The 19,746-nt window shown below is 30.4% G+C and overlaps 2 protein-coding genes across 2 annotated transcripts; both read left to right on the top strand.

The window, feature by feature from the left end:
* The first annotated feature begins 2,115 nt into the window (after positions 1 to 2,115).
* Positions 2,116 to 5,462, top strand: LOC105774216 (inositol-tetrakisphosphate 1-kinase 3). The gene is made up of 10 exons (XM_012596616.2): positions 2,116 to 2,369; positions 3,183 to 3,264; positions 3,379 to 3,411; positions 3,918 to 4,038; positions 4,110 to 4,202; positions 4,281 to 4,400; positions 4,470 to 4,646; positions 4,731 to 4,786; positions 4,865 to 4,949; positions 5,035 to 5,462. Exons 1-10 carry the CDS (start codon positions 2,206 to 2,208, stop codon positions 5,121 to 5,123), a joined length of 1,020 nt encoding a protein of 339 aa, XP_012452070.1. The 5' UTR covers positions 2,116 to 2,205; the 3' UTR covers positions 5,124 to 5,462.
* A 6,625-nt stretch (positions 5,463 to 12,087) lies between these two features.
* LOC105773013 (uncharacterized) lies at positions 12,088 to 14,246 on the top strand. The gene is made up of 2 exons (XM_012594574.2): positions 12,088 to 12,993; positions 13,138 to 14,246. Exons 1-2 carry the CDS (start codon positions 12,368 to 12,370, stop codon positions 13,862 to 13,864), a joined length of 1,353 nt encoding a protein of 450 aa, XP_012450028.1. The 5' UTR covers positions 12,088 to 12,367; the 3' UTR covers positions 13,865 to 14,246.
* Positions 14,247 to 19,746: the final 5,500 nt, after the last annotated feature.

Genomic DNA, 19,746 nt, shown 5'->3' with positions numbered 1-19,746 from the left:
CAACGCAATCAATGACACCAATTCAGTCGGGGGTTTTATTAATGGTACAAATATATAAATTTGGTGAGAAAAATATTTTAACTTAAAAGTTGACTTTTTAAATTTTATTTAAGATTTATCGTTGGTCTAACAATAAAGAACTTGTTTATAACTCCATTAAATATTGGTTCAATCCTTAAGTATGCTAATTTATAGTTATTTTATTTAAAAACTATATAAAAGTAAGAAAAGACGAAAAAAAACTAATAAAAAGGTATAGTAGTAATTTTCAAACCGAATTGGTACTAGGTTAACAATTTGACCGTTAAAGGTGTTGACATGACAAACATGGTAATACTAATTTTAATTAATGAATAGCCTAATTAATTATTTTTTAGTTATTAATAACTCAATAGGGTATATTTTTTAAGGACTTAATTGATTTTTTTTTTGCTATAAACTTTTTGACCCTTAAGCAATTAACTAATAATATATTATTTTATTTTTTAAGTAGAATTTCTAAAAGATATGACTAATGTTGTGTCTCGATAAACTGAAATTTTAATTGCTAAAAATTAAATCTTGAGTTTTTTGCTAAGTTTTTTTAAGTGTTGAATTTATAATAGAAAATTGTTTGGTAAATTAATAAATATAAGTACGGAATATAATTATATTGTTTGATAAAAATAAATATTATTTTAAAAGAATTTATTTTAATTTCAACATTATTGTTTTTGGATAGTTTTAGATGAAAGATAAATATGGTAATTTGAACATTTCATTAAAAAAAAGATAACTTATTTCAAATTTTAATAAAATAAAATCGACTTAATATTTTCTACATTAAGTAATAAGTAGCTACCTAACTACTTATTTCATTGAACATTTTTATCGAAATTTTTTATATTAAGTGAAAAATTAAAATGATTATCAAATGCTTTTATTTGAAAATGAAAATTTTAATAATTTATCACACACCTAATTTTATTAAATTTATATTAATATACTATCATATTAATTAATATTACTTTTATTATCATCCATTAATAATACTAATAAAATTGTTACCCTAATATCAATTTCATAATATAATTACCAATGGTGAAAATACAAGAGAAGGTAAAGCCCTAAGAGTAATGTGATTAGCGCGATTCGAATTCAGATAGAGTTTTGAACAGTGAACACCTTAATCAATAGGCCAATACACTAGTTAAAAAAAATTTTAATTTTCAAAATATTAATTTAATCAATCAAATCATTGTTCTTATCAAATCCTGGGTTTTCTTTTCATCAAAAGAATTTAAAAGAACATAGACAGCACACGTGTTTTAATATTTAAACCTTATCCATCAACTCTTTGGATAACCCCAAAATACACATTATTTCATTTTTAGGAATTTAAGCTTTTATTATAATTTTATTATTTTAATTATTTATTCCGTAATCATGTAATAAAAAATAACGTTATAATGAACATGAATTTAATATAAAGACTTTAGCGATATTAATAACCGAACTTACATTTTTAAATTTAAAAATAAAATAATTAAATTATAATCAGATAAAAATATAGAGACTTAAAACATATTTTAACTCTTGAAATATTAGGATGAGGAGACTAAATCCCAAAAGGAAATCATAATCATACAAGTATTTTTTTATAGAATTTGAAAGGTTTAAATATGTTGTTAGTTTATATATTTGTATAGAATTTTAGATTTGGTCTTTATATTTTAAAAATTAAAATCGCTAGAATTTATCGAAATTTGTCAATTTAGCATGTTTATTTTAATCAATCATATATCAAATTGGTACATTTTATATAAAAAAGGATGATCTAATTTTTAACTTTTTAAGTACAATGACTAAATATTAAATTTTGTAAAAGTACAAGGATTAATAGCAAATTTTAACCAATTTGAAAAAAAAGTCGGTCCAAAATTTTTCATTATTTAGAAAACTAAAATTAAATGATTTGCCACGTCATAAGTCACCCTTACATATCAAAATCAAAATCTAATGATCAGATAACCAAATCAAACACGCGTCAATACCGTAAGCCAAAAGGCAAGCGAAACATACAAACAAAACTCCTCCGTAAACAAAACGCCTATTTATACAGTACGCCCCTCCTATTTCCCATTTTACACCTATATTAGATATTCCCCTCTTCATTTGCATTTTTTTTTCTCTTTATTATAAGCTCTGAATTTCTCTTTCCCCCACATGAGGCTGAAAGACGACAACGACGAAGAAGAAGGACCGAAAACGATGTCGCACTGCTCCATCGGACACTTACAACCAGAGAAAAGCTTTGTTATTGTTGGATACGCTCTTACTTCTAAGAAAGTTGAGAGCTTTTTAAAGCCAAAACTCGAAGGTTTAGCCAGGTGAATAAAGCTTGGGTTTTTAGTTTTTATCCCCTCTTTTTGCTTTTTGAAGGCTTTAGCCATATTGCGTTTTGAATTTTTTTCCTGGGTTGATTGATTTTTGGAATCTAATCTGTGGATTCTAAGTGTGGGAATATGCTCAGCAGTTTAATGTCGTTTTCGTTTTATGGTAAAAAAAAGGAAATATATATTGAATAATATTACATCAAACATAGTAGTAATCAGTGAGTCAAAGGTTTTTTTTTTTAATTTTATGGTTATTATTAATTTAATATATTTATATGTTAATAGTATCATATTTGGACTTATTTGGTTGTTTTTAATATTATAGGGATTAAATTGGTCCATTTAATAAAAGGGGATTTACTTGATGCAGTCCCTATACTACAAGCACCTCCTAGATTCTGACCTTTTTTCTATTAGCTTGATAAGGGGAGAAGCTTGAATTTTACGGTTGATATGAAGCCCTTTCTTGCTGTTTCTATCTTTTTGTATAACTTTGTATACATGTTGAAAATGGTACAGGAATAAAGGGATATTGTTTGTTATTATTAATTTAAGATATTTATATGTTAATAGTATCTTATTTGGACTTATTTGATTGTTTTTAATATTATAGGGATTAAATTGGTCCATTTAATAAAAGGGGATTTACTTGATACAGTCCCTATAATACAAGCACCTCCTAGATTCTAACATTTTTTCTATTAGCTTGATAAGGGGAGAAGCTTGAATTTTATGGTTGATATGAAGCCCTTTTTTGCTGTTTCTATCTTTTTGTATAACTTTGTATACATGTTGAAAATGGTACAGGAATAAAGGGATATTGTTTGTTGCAATCGATCAAAACAGACCTCTTTCAGATCAAGGTCCTTTTGATATAGTATTGCACAAGGTTAGTATATATATATATATATATATATATATATATATCTTTGAATCATCTTAAACAAGCACCCCTTATGCATTCAAGGTCTTGCACTTAATGTCATCCATTTTTTTAATGCAGTTGACCGGAAAAGAATGGCGCCAAATTCTCGAGGTTGGTCTGAATTCTAGATCATATAATTTTTGTTTCTCATTAGAATGATAGATGTCCTGGAATGATCATGTATGAAGATGATTTTGTTTGTGTTTAAAACTCATTAATGGCTAACTAAATAAATATTAGGTCAAGACCTTAAGCACCTTATGTTTTTTTGTAGCAGTGTTTTGCGAGTGTTGACATTTAGTCGTTGTGAACTTTTTGTATGGTGAGCCTGTATCGGTGTTTATGGCCGAAGCAGGCCAAAGATGAATCATAAATTCTTGGGGGCCAAAGTGTAATTTTATCATTATACTAACTTACAATTTCATAAACTTCAAAGGGACTAAAAGGCATATTTACCATTGTGTTGGGGGGGGGGGGCGGGAGGCCACTACCTACCCCTTGTCTACACCCCTGTCGGTGTTTCCTTATATGGCTGCTGTCTCAAGGGCTCTTTATTTGCTAGTTACACATTCGTGTCGGAACAATTCAGCTGACATTCTTTTCCCTCTTAACTACAGGAATATAGACGAACACATCCCGAAGTCACGGTTCTTGATCCTCCGGATGCTATACAACATTTACACAATCGTCAATCGATGTTACAATGTGTTGCAGATATGAATTTATCTGACACTTACGGTAATTTGTGCTAAACTTTTTGTCGACATTCACATGCTGATGTAAATTGATATTGATGTTTTACCATGCAGGAAAAGTTGGTGTTCCTCGACAGTTGGTCATTAAAAGAGATTCGTCATCCATTCCCGATGCTGTAACCAAAGCTGGGTTGATACTACCCCTTGGTATGTACCTTTTCAGCTTTGCTCCTATTTTTCGAGGCAATTATTCATTATCAAAACTTACATATTTATCTGTTTCAGTTGCGAAACCATTGGTTGCCGATGGAAGTGCAAAGTCGCATGAACTATCACTTGCTTACGATGAATACTCTCTTCAAAAACTTGAACCACCGCTCGTTCTTCAAGAGTTTGTTAACCACGGTAAGCAATGGCAATTTTTATATGGATTTATAACTGCAGTATTGTTTTCTAACTTTAATGTCCGCGTAGGAGGTGTACTTTTCAAGGTTTATATCGTTGGAGAAGCCATAAAAGTAGTGAGGCGGTTCTCTTTACCTGACGTAACTAAGAGAGAGCTCTCGAAAAATGCCGGTGTTTTCCGTTTTCCACGTGTTTCATGCGCCGCAGCATCTGCAGATGATGCCGATTTGGACCCGAGTGTGGCTGGTATTTTGTCTCACTGAATACCCTTTCATCTTTGCTACTTTTACGTTGGTATTTCTTAACATACGCCATTCCTTCTATTTGCAGAGCTTCCTCCTCGCCCTTTACTCGAAAGACTAGCCAAAGAACTTCGTCGACGACTGGTAGTTTTCTAACATAATCCGATCCTATGGATTACTTTTGATACCTCTCTATATAATCTTTTCTTTGGTTATATACAGGGTCTTCGGTTATTTAACCTAGATATTATCCGGGAACATGGAAGGAGGGATCATTTTTATGTCATCGACATCAACTACTTTCCTGGCAAGTGAAACTTCTATATTATATAAGCATCATGCTCTCATTTTGTTTCTGACTCGAACTGCAATTTTCTGCGGAAATATTACAGGGTACGGGAAAATGCCTGGGTACGAACATATATTTACGGACTTCCTGTTAAGCCTCGCGCAAAGCCGATACAAGAAAAGATCGATATAATAAGTAAACTCTTGGAAACCTTAAAGAATCGAAATGTTGAAAAGGGATGGCACCAAATGGTGTTTCAGAATCGTTGATCATGTATGGAAGCATTGAATGATGATTCCTGCTAGAAACTGGAAGAGGATGCCATTTTGGAAAGTGTAAAAGATCCCAACATGTAAATCATCGGAGCCGGTCGGCTTCTCCGGTTCCAGGTTTTATGATGTAAAAAAGACAACAGGTGTATTTGTTGATAGGCATTTGATGTATTTTGTTAATACACATTGTTTTGTTCATTGTAACATATTTGTCTTGTAGAGTCAGTTACAGCAGTTGATTAATGTTTTTTTTCTTCGAGATTCGAGCATTTTAATACTTCACGGTTTACTTCAACTAATTTACTTTTTATTGTGAATTAAACTCAAAATTTTAAAAAATTGAATCAAGTTTTGAGTTAATCTTCGAATCGATATATCATAAAATCGAAAAATCAAAATTAACTAAATAATCAAAATAAATTTGAGTGAAAATTTACCTCATTTAAATCATTTGATCAAAATTAAATCATTAATTTTCCTACTTAAATCGAATTAGAAATGGAATTAGATTGGGTTTTGAATTTATATTGATATGATCAAAATTTCAGGTTTGATTTAGGTTAACTCAAGTTTAAGTTTATAATCATCATTTTTTGGGCCAGATTTTGCATTTTCACTTTTGGTTTTACCTTTGTACTGGGCCTTAATTTTTGTATTGTTTAACTATATTAAAGTATTTTGGGTCTCTAAGTTATCATTTTCAATTTCTTTTTGTTGGGGGTCTCACTAATCTGTATTGGGTATTTAAGTTTTGATGTTTGAGGGAGTTTTTCGAAATATTGTTAATTTTGAACAATGGGACTACTAAATAGGGGAATGCACGTATCAAAGACCGCTTGAAAGCCTTGATGGTCTATATGTGGTATCTATGATAATGAAGTGTAATGTTGGAGTTGTTTGTCGTCTTGTTGGAAAGATAGAGGTTAGAAAAACGTAAGTTTCTTTTTTCACATGGAGAAACAATTATAACAATAGAATATGCCGCTTTATTAATTGTCCTTTTGATCAATGGGCATGTGGTAATCAAAGCTAGTAACATCGACGTAAGCTACAAGTGCTATCAATTATTGGGTATTGTTTCATTTAAGAATAAGGACAATAACGAATTACATGGAAATCATATGAAAAACACATAGTTGGAAAGACTTGTCAAATCAACCCTCCACCACATTCAACTATGGGGGAGATGAACCGATATGTCAAAGCTTTGAATGCTTTGGATAGATCGATATGACAATAATGTTCATATCAAGCATCTTTTGTTGAAAAATATGGAAAGTGTGCGTGACAGAATTTTAAAAAAATTAATACATCTAAGATCCATTTTTACAGGTTGATTTCTTCTTAATTAAATTATTATACAAAAATGTGTAAAACGAACCGAGATATGACACTTACATATAATAGTTTCTTTATATAAATTGAATTACAATAATAATTTATACAAATACAGAATAAATAAACGTATGATACAAACACAAGATATAGAATAAACCACATGTTTAGAGTATGGATGTATGTTTGCATAGCAGGGCATAATGTTAATTTCAGTCCTCATTGTTTACATCTTTTGTTAATTTGACTTATATTTTTTAAGTTAAATTTAACACTCAGTCTTTAAAATTTTTTTGAATTTGACCATAAACATTTTAATTTGATCATTAATTTTTCAAAAAAGTTGAATTATTGTTTTGTCAACAGAATACTGACTAAGAAGCCAATTTTAAATATGACAACTTGCATGACAATTTACATGTACTCCTAGCTTCTTCTTTTTTAAAGCTTTTTGTAATTTTTATTTTACAATTTTTATGTTATTTTTGTTAACGTGATATATAAAACAAACAATGTCATATCAACATGAAGCATGCATAGACTGTCGCACAAGTTACCATTCCAACACCGTTAAAAATTAATATTTTAATTAACATTTTCTTTTAAAAATAATTTCTTTATTTTTTTAAGATTGGGGTCAAATTAGCTCAAAAAAATAAGGGTCAATTTGATATATATATATATATATATATATATATATAAATTGAGAGTTTAATCTATTATTATTGTATTTTTTAAATAATCTTATTATAAGTTTTGATTATATCTGTTCTATTTAACACAATACCTAAAACTTCTCATACCCTCTACTCAACTCATAAATAAGAGGATAATGCGCTTCAATGTACTCAAACCCACGTCTTCTTGCATTAACAACAATACCCATACTAATCGAGTTAAGACTCAATCGGCTTATTATTATTACTATTGAAAGATGCCAAATGTTGAAGCAACAACTTTTAAATGTAATGTATTATGTACAACTATAAAGCTAGTTGGATTAATGGTGACTTATATAGATCCACTGTATTTAATGAAATTATTATTTGATTTAAATTCATCATTGTGGGTTCCCAATCATATTCATACCTTACCTTATGTCCCATCCCTTAATTAATTCACACCCTTTTATGTTTCTTTCAATTAGGGACAACAATGTAACATAACAGGACAAAGTCAGAATAATTTTTAAAAATTTTAACTTTTATATTTTTATCTTTATAATTTTCAAAAGATTAAACTATATTTTTATAATTTTAAGGGGTCAAAGTACAATTTTATATTTACTAATTTAAAATTAAAAAAATTAAAGAACCTAAATAACAATTTTCCATTTTAGAGGAGGACGAGGCCCTTTTAGTCCCCTATATTCGCCTCTATAAAATAATAAAACTTTGATAAATATTAAACATGCATTGGTTATGGCTATTTTTATCTATATGTCACAAGTATTTAAGTATAATCTATGTGTAATTATGAAACAAAAGTTACATATTTTCATAACATTTATTTAATTACTTGTAAAAGTATAAAACATAATTTAATGACTTTAGAAACTTTATTTAAATTGTTGATTGAGCCTTAACTCAATTGGCATAAGTATTGTTGTCAATACAGGAAGACGTGAGTTCGAGTGCACTAAAACGCATTATCTTCCTATTTATGGGTTGAAATAAATATGTTAATAAATAAAGTATTATTAGTTGTTCTAGATATGTGCAAAAGTAAATAGTAATTTTTTAGTAGGGTCGGAATTTAATTATAGCTTTTTTCATATATCAAAATATAAGTTTATATGTATTAATTTATAATCTTATAATTTTTGAAGGGATTAAATAAATTTTTTTATTTTTAGGGGATTAAAGTGTAATTTTACTATATATTAATTTATAATTTCTTAATTTATAAGAGAACTCAATTGATTTTTATTTTTATTTTTATTTTTAAGAGGCCAAAGCAAATTAGCCAGTAAATATGTAATTAATGAAAATTTATATTTACATATATTATTAAAAATTTATGAATATAATTTCAATACTTTAATTTAATTATTTTAAAATGTAATTTAATATAAAATATTATCATTCTATGTTGAAACACATTTAAAGAAATAAAATTTTCTTATGTGTTGCAGAGAGTACAAAACTAGAATATAATATATAAGATACTAATTATCATTTAACCTATTCGTTTACTATCTCACGAGCATGGGAGAAGAAATACTACATATTAGAGATGTTCATCAATCGAGTAATTTAATTTGAGTTTTATTTTTAACTTTGTGTTGGTCTGATTTGGTTTGCTTTACTATTTATTAATAATAAAATAAATATATATAATATTATTTTTATACTTACAATCAAACTAAAATATATTTTTATTATTATTTAAATAGAAAACGAGTTTTTAGATAAATCAGGCTTGAACTTTTTTTTTACAAATGAATTCTGACCCGTTTTAATCCATAAACATCTCTAGAGTGTATTCATAGGGTAGATAAAGGTATTGGTCCCATTTTGGTTAATTTAATAAATAAAAAATTTACATATTGATACTAACAAATGTTTAGTTGTAATGATGAGGCACATTGTACTCATAAGGGTAGACTCAAGTTCAAATATTGGAGATGATATTTAGTTATGGATTTTAAATATAAATCATAAAATGAATATGGAGTAATATATATATATATATATATTGATTTTTCTTAAAATTAATAAAATTTATATCTAACTGTAATCACAAAATTTATGGTAGCCCTTATAGGTCCCTCCCTTTCCAAAAATAATAGAAAAAATGAATTGTTTTGCCCACTGTCAAATTTATGATTTAACCTAGGAGTAGGAGAGTTCATAACTCCTAGGACGTACTTGAAAAAAAATGAAAATTTTCTTTTACAAAGGGAATGAACTAGGATGGTCTAAAAATTGAAAAAAAAGAAGAAGATAAAATTGAATGACATTTGATATATTTTTAAAAAGTTTTTTCTATTTACATTATATATTTGTTATGATATAATTAGAAATGACAGAATCAAAATCATCTGATGAATTCCGATCGATTTATTCTAAATAGAGTAGAATTCTTTCTTTTGAAAAGTAGATGAAGGGTGGGGTGATCTCTTTTTTGCTTTTTATAGTGTGTGTATGGATTACATTTTGATAATTGTTTATCCGATCCCGCCTTACTTCGTAATATGAAATTATCATTTTATTTTTATATATAATAATTAAAAGATAAAAATTAAATAATGTATAAATATTTACTAGAATTTAAAAATTTTCCTAAAAAAATGAAGATAATAAAAATAAGATGAGATGAGATTTGATGATTAAGCATGAGATGTGTAATTTTATTGAATACTATTAAAGGAAAAAGATTAGTAAATACTAAAATTGGGAAGATGACATGGGCAATGACAGATAGAGAAAACAATTCCCAACGCCACGTGTCCGCACCATGAAATACTCCCTGTAAAATCAGCAATTAATAATCTCATCCAATAACCAGTACATAAAATCAAACCCCACCCAATTCCAGATCAGACGAACCCAAATCCCTCTATCAAAAACTCGGGTCCCACCTCATGAATCATAATCAAACTATTATTTTGAGTATTTTTATTAATATTAAAAAACGTGAATTTAAGTGTATTAAAATATATTACCGAGATTAATAAAAAATTCACAGGAAACTCACTCTTTTTATACCAAAGAGGTAAAAACAAACGAGTTATTGGTTGAAATTAATGGGGTTTAAGTTTAAGCCTAATTATATATGGGTATTTTTTTAGATTTATTTTGGATTTAAATTTATTTTTATAGATTTTACCTAAAAATATGAAAAAAACATAAAACATATTGCTATTTTATAAAAATTAGTTTTAATTATTTCTTAATTAAATCAGTATTCTATTGATTCATAACACTGGTTCAATTAAATACTTAAATATAATATATAGTGAAGTATCTAAACTTAACAATTTATATGTATTTGGTACTTAAATAATTAATTTTTTTGTGAATTTTTATAACAATCGACTTATAAATAAGTTTATCAACAATTAAATTAGTAATTTTAATGATTAATATTCTATACTTATATTTTCATAATATTGGTTAACAAAAAATGGTTAATAATAATTTTTAAATAATATATTATAAATTCTACTCATATCTATTTCTTTTATGTAAGTCTTAAAATTACTTATAACCTCTTTCCAACTCTTAAATAAGAGTATAATGTGTTTTAACGCACTCAAATTTATATAATCTTATATTAACAATAATATTTATATCAATCAAATTAAAATTCTGATTAAATTTATTAATCCCACTCAACCATTTTGTTTTTGCATAGAAGAAGTGAGATTCCATGTAGGTGGTGAGAAATGAAAAGAGAGAGGAAGGATATTTTCGTCATACGACTTAAAAAATAGGGAGCCTACAATTTTAGTTGGTCAGGTGAAAGGGAGAGAGAGAGAGAGAGAGAGAGCTCCCCCACCTCATAAGATATTACCCTTTGGGTAAAATTCAAGAAAGGTCCCTATACTATACATTTTTGACAAATTTAAATTTATTATTATAATTTCATCATTTTTAGTCCTATAATTCGGAATGTATATTTTTAGTCAAGAGATTAATTTCTTTTTGTGAATTCCATCAAATAATCTAAGGTCCTTATTTTAAAACATCTGTGACAGTCATATATATATATATATATATATATATATATATATATAGGTATTTCATGTATAATTGTACAATTATTTACCATTTTCTTTTTTTAATATAAAAATCCAATTATGAAAAAACAAAAGCTGAGCAAGAAAAATAAAAAACTGACTCAACTGAGGTATTTAGAAGTTTTATAAAATACAAGTTAAAAATTGCAATTAATTTAAATCAAATTAAATTCTATTTTTATTTAATTTATAATTTATTTTATTTTATGCTATAAATGTATATTATATTTAAAATAGTGAAAATAACTTAAAATTCTACACAATTTAAAAAATTCCATATAAAATTTATTAATTATTTTTATTTACTTGAAAATACTTTAAAGCTTTGCCAAATAATATTTGAAAGTTTTAAAACAAAATTTATTTTTCAAAATAAATTCTAAAAATTCAAAATTAATATAAAAAATCGAGAACTTAATGAACCAAATTATTATGGATGATTCAGAAAATCCAAAATCCAACTGAACCAAGCGAATATAACCCTTACAAAAAAAAAGTCAAAGAATATATAGCATGTCATTACATGTTTAAGAAATAAATCATGCTAAATTATTTCACAGAATTCATGAAAAATAACTTGGGGACTGAAAATAAAATTTTCGAAAATAGAAATGATCAAATTATAGTAGAGACTAAATCTAAAATAAATTCATAATACAAGGACTTTATAAGAAATTTGACCTTACCGTCAACTTCCGTTCCATCCATTCTGGCAATTGACTCCAGCCTGTTGCCAGCTATCATCCATCTTCCCCAATCTGCCCCCTGTTTTTCTACAAACTCATCTTTTAATCTCAAAAAAATTGTCACAAACCCTAAAAACAGAATTAAGAGAGATTTTAGAAGAAAACAACCAGACAACAATGAAGGCTATAAGGCTTACCACTGTTACCATTTCCACTTTTCGAAACCCTATTCCCTTCTCGTTTTCCCATGTAACCTCCATGCACAGTCTTCCATTTTCGCTTCAAGCTTAAAACCCTCTCTTTTCAATTTTTATCTCTGTGTGACAAGTACATAGAACTAATCATAGATTCAAGAGTGCGGGTTTTGAAGAAGAAGGGCAAGAGCAAAGAGAAAAAGGAATGGACCCTTGCCCTTTCGTACGGCTTACAGTGGGGAATCTAGCATTGAAAGTGCCGGTTGCGTCTAAACCGGCTCGGTCCGTTGTTCATCCATCGTGGTCGCCGTGTTTTTGCAAGATTAAGCTTAACAATTTCCCTTTACAAACCGCTGTTGTTCCGTACATTCCGTCGGAGAATCATTTCCCCGATAACCAACCACCGTCTATTGCCGCTACTTTCCACCTGAGCAAAGCAGATATCGATAAACTCGCTGCGAAGTCGATATTTTCCTCTAAGCTTTCCCTTAAGATCGCTGTCTATACCGGTCGGAGCGGCGCTACTTGCGGGGTTAACTCCGGTCGTTTGTTAGGGAGAGTATTGGTGCCTTTGGATCTGACGGGAACTGATTCTAGGGCTTGTGTTTTCCACAATGGCTGGATTTCAGTCGGGAAAGAAGGTAATAAAAATTCCTCCGCTCAGTTTCACTTGAATGTTAAAGCGGAACCCGACCGGAGATTCGTTTTTCAGTTCGACGGCGAACCGGAATGTAGTCCTCAAGTGTTTCAGATCCGTGGAAATATCCGGCAACCCGTTTTCACTTGCAAGTTCAGTTTTCGAAATACCGGTGACCGGAATCAAAGATCTAGGTTAGTTACTAATTTTTGAATGCCATACAGTACGGCAAAGCAAAGTTAAAAAGTTTTTAAGAATGACAACTTTTTAACTTTTTACTGTTGAGTTAGTCTGTGCTTTGCTTGTGGAGTAATTTTTTTCAGTTAAAAATCGTACAGGCCGTTACAGTCAGAGCCAAGTAGTTCTCGGAGTTGGTTAAGCTCGTTTGGGAGCGAAAGGGAAAGGCCAGGGAAAGAGCGAAAAGGATGGTCAATAACAGTCCACGACTTATCCGGCTCACCTGTAGCCGCCGCTTCAATGGTCACACCTTTCGTGGCTTCACCCGGTTCGGACCGAGTCAGCCGTTCTAATCCCGGTTCATGGCTTATTCTCCGTCCAGGAGATGGCACCTGGAAACCCTGGGGCCGTCTCGAAGCTTGGCGTGAACGTGGTTCTTCCGATGGACTCGGTTACCGCTTCGAGCTCATTCCCGACATGAGCGCATCGGCGGCTATCGTCTTGGCCGAATCAACTCTTAGTTCGAGGAAAGGCGGGAAGTTCGTCATCGACCTCGGCAGCAACAGTGGTGGAGGAGCTTCAAACTGGCGGAACACGCCGGTGAACGCGACGTCTCCGGCTTGTAGCCCGAGAAGCAGCGGGGATTACGGGTACGGACTATGGCCATTTTGCCTTTACAGAGGATTCGTAATGTCGGCTCGCGTGGAAGGAGAAGGCAAGTGTAGCAAACCCTGCGTGGAAGTTAGCGTGCAGCACGTGAACTGTACGGAAGATGCAGCTGCTTACGTGGCGTTAGCAGCTGCCGTTGATTTAAGTATGGATGCATGCCGGCTTTTCTCTCAACGGTTGAGAAAAGAGCTAAGTAATCCCCACGACATACTTGTCTAATCCCCATTCCCCCCCCCCTTTTTTTCCCTTAATGGATAGGTTTTAGTTTCCATGGTGGAAAGTAAGTGGTTTTTTACTTTTCTTAATTTACCTTTTTCCTTAAAAGAGATTTTTACTATTTCCCAAAGAAGCTTCAGTAATTTCCTCTTTTTTTACCTCTAACTTTAAACAAAAAAACTGTACAGTGAAGTCAAGGGAAGCACGCTTTGTTTTTTTAACTGTGTGATTTGTTTTTTTTTTTTATAATTATTATGAAAAACAAAAACTATGCTTGTATTTGAACTAGAATGTAAGGATAGATGATGGGCTGTAATGTCAATTTGTAGTTGGCGATTTTGTTTTATATATAATCTATGCTCTAATCCTGGTTTTATTTTTTTAATGATTGTTTATTTGTCTTTGATTACAAAACAAGGGCGAATGGTGGGAGTGCACGTTACTGCTGTTTTACTATATTATAATTGAAGAATGGGTGCTGTGTGCTGTAATCCGCTTTCATTAGTGTGTAGGCATAGAGAAGAGAGGTAGCCCCTGTTTTAAGAGTTGCCAATAGGGGGCAGGGATACGTACAGAACAACTTTGTGGAGGGTCCAAATGAGATTTTGACAGTGTATTAATTTGTGTTTTTACAATTTCTATATGGGTTTTAAAGCAATTCTATCATTTTTGGGGTTAAGGCTAGCCAGTAGGGGTGTGGTGGAATTGGATAGGGTGAATGTTGCCGAATCACTATAATATTCATGGGATAGTGGGATGCATCCATCCTATTCTGTCTCATTCTAATTTAATTTTTGTTATTAATATTTTAAAATCAAATAAACATTTTAAAAATATATTTAAACATGAAATGTATTATTTTTATAGTACATTATTACAATTTTATTATTATAATAATTATATATACAAGAGTAAAATGATAATTTTATGTAGCAGAGGCAGGGTAGGGTAAACAATTATTATAACCTTTTCATATTCACTATTCAAAAATAGTTTATTGTGTTTTAATTTATATAGAGTGATGGTTAAAGGGATTATCAATATACCTATTTGGCATGGGTTTTACCTCTTGTATCATGTCACAAAAAGAAAATTAGAAAGCATGCTATGTTTCACTAAAATCATGGTTTTGTTATGACTTAAATCATTCTCATTTTAGGGTCGGTGTTTCAAGAGCAGAGGTTTCTTAGGAAGGGTGGACAGGTGTATATATATGTGTAATATGAAGGTAAGAGCTGAAAATGGAAAGTGGTAGGACCTGGATTTGGTGGCACCTGCCTGCCTACTTACAAATGGGTCCGATTGAGTTTTATTTTATTTTATTTGTGGACCAATATGAGGAGTGAGGACCATGACCTTACCCTTCAAAACTTGAAACAGGGGAAGGGACGTCAAAGGAGGTCAGAGAAGCATGTGGGTGCTATGCTCTGCACGACACACTGGCACTGCACATAAAATGGTTCAAAGTCCTTTCTAGTGTGTAAAACCAAATGGTCAAAAAGGGTTTTGTTATATATTTAATAAAAATATGAGACTGGTACAGTTATATATGCGTGGGGAAGGGGGTGAGAGAGAAATAAGATAAATAGAGTAAATGAAAAGTGTCAGCTTTTGTTGGAAAGTGAAAGGGTTGTTAAGTTAAACAATGGTAGCGTGGTGGGGGTGAAAGCCCAAAAAAACGTTGGTGAGAGCGTGGTGGGGGTGAGCATCACTATCACATGACGTGGTGTGGTACCATGGGGGAGAACTGGGGACCAGTGGTTCACCCTACCCTACATCCATCACGCTGTTTTCGCCTATGAGATTTGGAGCTCCTTGCCATGCTCTTTTGCCTCACTCCCCCGTCCACAAATGGTTTATGTTCCAAGTTTCCACCTCATTTTAGTAATTTCAATGGAAAAGAATTGGTTCTTCTTTTCGGAGTCTCAACTTAGAATATTAGGGTTTTTTACAAAAATAATATAAAAAAATAAAAAATTACCAAAATGTTATACATTTTTTTTATTTACCAAAATATATATAAATTTTTTTATTTACCAAAATATATAAAAAAACTAAAAAACAAAAAAAAACCTGGATCGATTTGGATTCCTCGGTCAAGGAACATCATTGTGGCACCAAACAAGGGAACCTTGTTGGCGGCACCAAACAAGGATTCCTTGTTGGCGGCACCAAACAAGGGTTCCCTGTTGGCGGCACCACTCATGTTATAAACACGAACTCTGTCCAGCTGAAACAAGAAAAATCAGAAGAAAAAGAAAAGAAAGAATAGGTGCTACGGAAAAAAAGAGAAAAATCATGTATTTTTTAAAAAATAATTGATTATGTTATTGTTATTGTTTTGTATAATTTGTATTTTTTTGTTTTAGTTTAGTTATTAAGATTAAAATCAATAAAACTCAAATTAATAGTTTTAGTTAGGGTTTTATTATCAAAATATTACAAAAAATAAAAATTTTATAGTATTATTATTATTATTATTATTATTAAGATGTTAGTTAGTATTATTGTTAGTAAAAATTAGTATTATTTTTGTAGTTAGTTATTAATAATTTTAGTTAGTATTATTTTGTATATAAAATTATTAATATTATTATTGTGTTAGTTATTAGGATTAGTGGTTAAATGGCTTTCATGTACAAAATTGAATATTGAAACATTAGTTTTTTTTTATTTAAGTTATTTATTATCCGTGCAAGATGTTTTACGAGATTTTGTTTATTTTTTGACAGATTAAATATTGAAGATGGATGCTAAGTTTTTTGTATGCGCTTATTTCGACGGAGTCATCTTAACAACAAGCATTAATATAATGCAACTTTAAAATAATTAAATTGGTAAAAAGAAATTGAACAATAACCACAATAACTGAAAGTAGAATCATTAAATTAGAATAATTAAATTGATACAAAAAAGTACAAACGTGTTAATGTACAAACATGTGCCATACACCCCTAAAATTGATGGTTCGATGGTGTAGTCCTAGGGGTATACCTATTCGGAGGTCGACGGTCACGTTCTGGGTGCCCGTGACGACCGACATTATCATTTGGCGCAGGTGGTGGTGTAGTAAAAACAGGTCCCTCGTTCGGCAGCGACGAACTTGATGCACCTGAGGGAGTCCCATAATGCTGCGGATATGGGCCGGGCGAGTAGGATCCGAATAGTTCAAAGTCGTATGCATATTCTGGCCCTGAGAAGCCCGGCAAATTGTCAGTGCCTGGCAATTCCGGATGATAGCTATCTGAACCGACAAACCCAGATTGTTCCGGATCTAGCTGGGGCTCCTGCTCGAGCTCTAGTGGTTCCGGAGAATAATATGCCATGGGATCTGCATCACACTCGGCCGCTGTGGACTATCCCCCATGTCGCTGCATGTGCGGGGGGATTACAACCGACTGGCCTCCGTATAAATATGGCTTCCCGCAACTAATGTACCATTGCATATACTCTTCTGATGGTTGCGAGTCGGTAGCCATAACCATCTGAGGTCTTCGATGAAATCTATCATTCCACAGCGCCACAAATTTTCGGTGCTTAATTCCCCAATCTATCACCGATTTTCCTCTCTTATTCTTGCCGTGCACTTCTCCCACCTCACACGGCGGATCCGGGATAGGTTGGATTGCACCAAACTGCCGTAGCACCCGATCCCTGTTATACCACTCGACCATGTTAAAATTTATAATTTTGGCCATTTGTTCGTATTTTTCTCTCCGCATTTTATTATTTTAAAAAATATCGTCATTTTAAATTTTATAATTTTATACTTTTTCAGTGCATTATGTTTACAATTTATTAAAGATATAATTTTTTTCGCATTTTCTTACTTTTGGTGAATATATAATTATCGTTTTTTCTTTTCGTATTTTATGTTTTCTTAAATATATTTCTTTATCATTTTACTTTTAATGTTATTTTCCTAACAAAACTAATTTCAACATCCTAAGTCAATTTCATAAAAAAATTCCTAATCAACATATAATGTACATATCATTAATTTTTCATGCTAAATATATCTCAAAATTATATATCCTAAATAAATTAATAAAATACGTAAAATGTACTTAACATTATTTTTAACACACAAATATTACAAAATCTTAAATTAATAATAAAATTACCTTATTTTCTTTTTTTCCTTCCTTCCTTCCCTCTTCTTCTTCTTTTTTTTTTCTCTTCTCCTTTCCTTTTCTTTCCTTATTTTTCTTTCTTTCCTCCCCTTTCCTTTTCTTTCCTTCTTTTTCTTTCTTTCCTCTCCTTTCCTTTTCATTCTTTTTCTTTCTTCCTTTCTTTCTTCTTCTTCCCCTCTCCTTCTTCCCCCCACCAACTGACCACCCATAATATTTAAGGTGGTGCCGCCAACAAGGAATCCTTGTTTGGTGCCGCCAACAAGGTTCCCTTGTTTGGTGCCGCCAACAGTGTTCCCTTGACCCAGGGAACTGTCAAGTCGGTCTAGGTTTTTTTTGATATATTTTGGTAAATAAAAAAAATTATATATATTTTGGTAAATAAAAAAAATGTATAACATTTTGGTAATTTTTTATTTTTTTATATTATTTTTGTAAAAAACCCAGAATAATAGTTCTACATTTGGCTTTCATCCCTGAGTTAGTGTTTGAGCTAAATAATTATTCTCACATTTGAGTTTGAATATTTTTGGGTTCAAGTTAATTCTTGATATTTTTTGAAAACCTTAAAATTTAAGTTTTAATATGAGAACAATTGTTAAGTTTGAGAACTAATTTAAACAAAACAAAGTTTAAACCCTAATGTGAGGACAAATTTAGGGATGACAATGGAACGAGACAAAAGCGAATGTTATTAAATCCACCACTACTTCACAGTTAGCATCCTCTACTCCACCACCCGTCTCACTCTCATAATTGAGTTAGTACTTAATTAACTCGTGATATCAACTAAATTAAATGTTTAAGGATTTAATATATAGTATAAATAAGTATGTATGTCACATTTATAACCATAACTACGTAATTTTTTAAAAGAAAAAACTTGACTCAGAAATGATAATTTTATAATAAAAAACTCTAATTTAATCACACTACCAATGAAGCTTTGATCTTGGTGGTAAAAGTTAAGATCCTAGGTCATTGAATATCCACGTTATAACGTGTTTTTATTTATAACATCAACAATTAAAAACTACAAAATATATTTTTATTAAATTAATTTTCTATAACATATTCATATTTAAAAAAAATGTGTAACAACTCCCTCTGTGTAATATTTAAAATTTTAAGAGATGGTTATAAAAGATTAATATTTATATTTGTTAACTCTCCTCTTTTGGGTGTTTTTTTATTTATTTTCTCAAGGTTTTTAATATGGCTAGTGGGAAGAACTAGTGAGGATTGGGATTTGACCCTTTTAGGATTTATGAAATTATTTATTCATTTATTATGGTGTAAATGATGGTTTACATTTTTTTGCACATACATATCTTATATCTATTAATGATATTATCAATTATTTTTTCATTTTGCAATCATGGCTTTACCAATGGAGCATGCACCCATCATTGCTGCTTCAATCCACATTATTTAATCACTATTTCTCATTTTCATGAAATTGTTGTTACTTATTGTTTCTTTGTACACTATTATTTGGTATATTGTGATTAAAAACTAAAAATTACGTTAAAATGGGAGATTAAGTCTTAGCTCGATTGATATGAATATTATTATTAATATAAGAGAATATGAGTTTGAGTGCGTTGAGCGTATTATCCCTATTCATGGGTTAGGGAGAGGTTATGGATAGTTCTAAATATTATGTAAAGAAAAATAGATATGATTAGAACCTATAATAAGATTATTCAAAAAATTAAATTAAAACATAAATAAATAAAACACCTATTATTGTTC

The sequence above is a fragment of the Gossypium raimondii genome, chromosome 6 (genome assembly GCF_025698545.1).
Source record: "Gossypium raimondii isolate GPD5lz chromosome 6, ASM2569854v1, whole genome shotgun sequence".
Taxonomy (NCBI): Eukaryota; Viridiplantae; Streptophyta; class Magnoliopsida; order Malvales; family Malvaceae; genus Gossypium; species Gossypium raimondii.
This window is presented reverse-complemented; position numbering and strand designations above follow the sequence as displayed.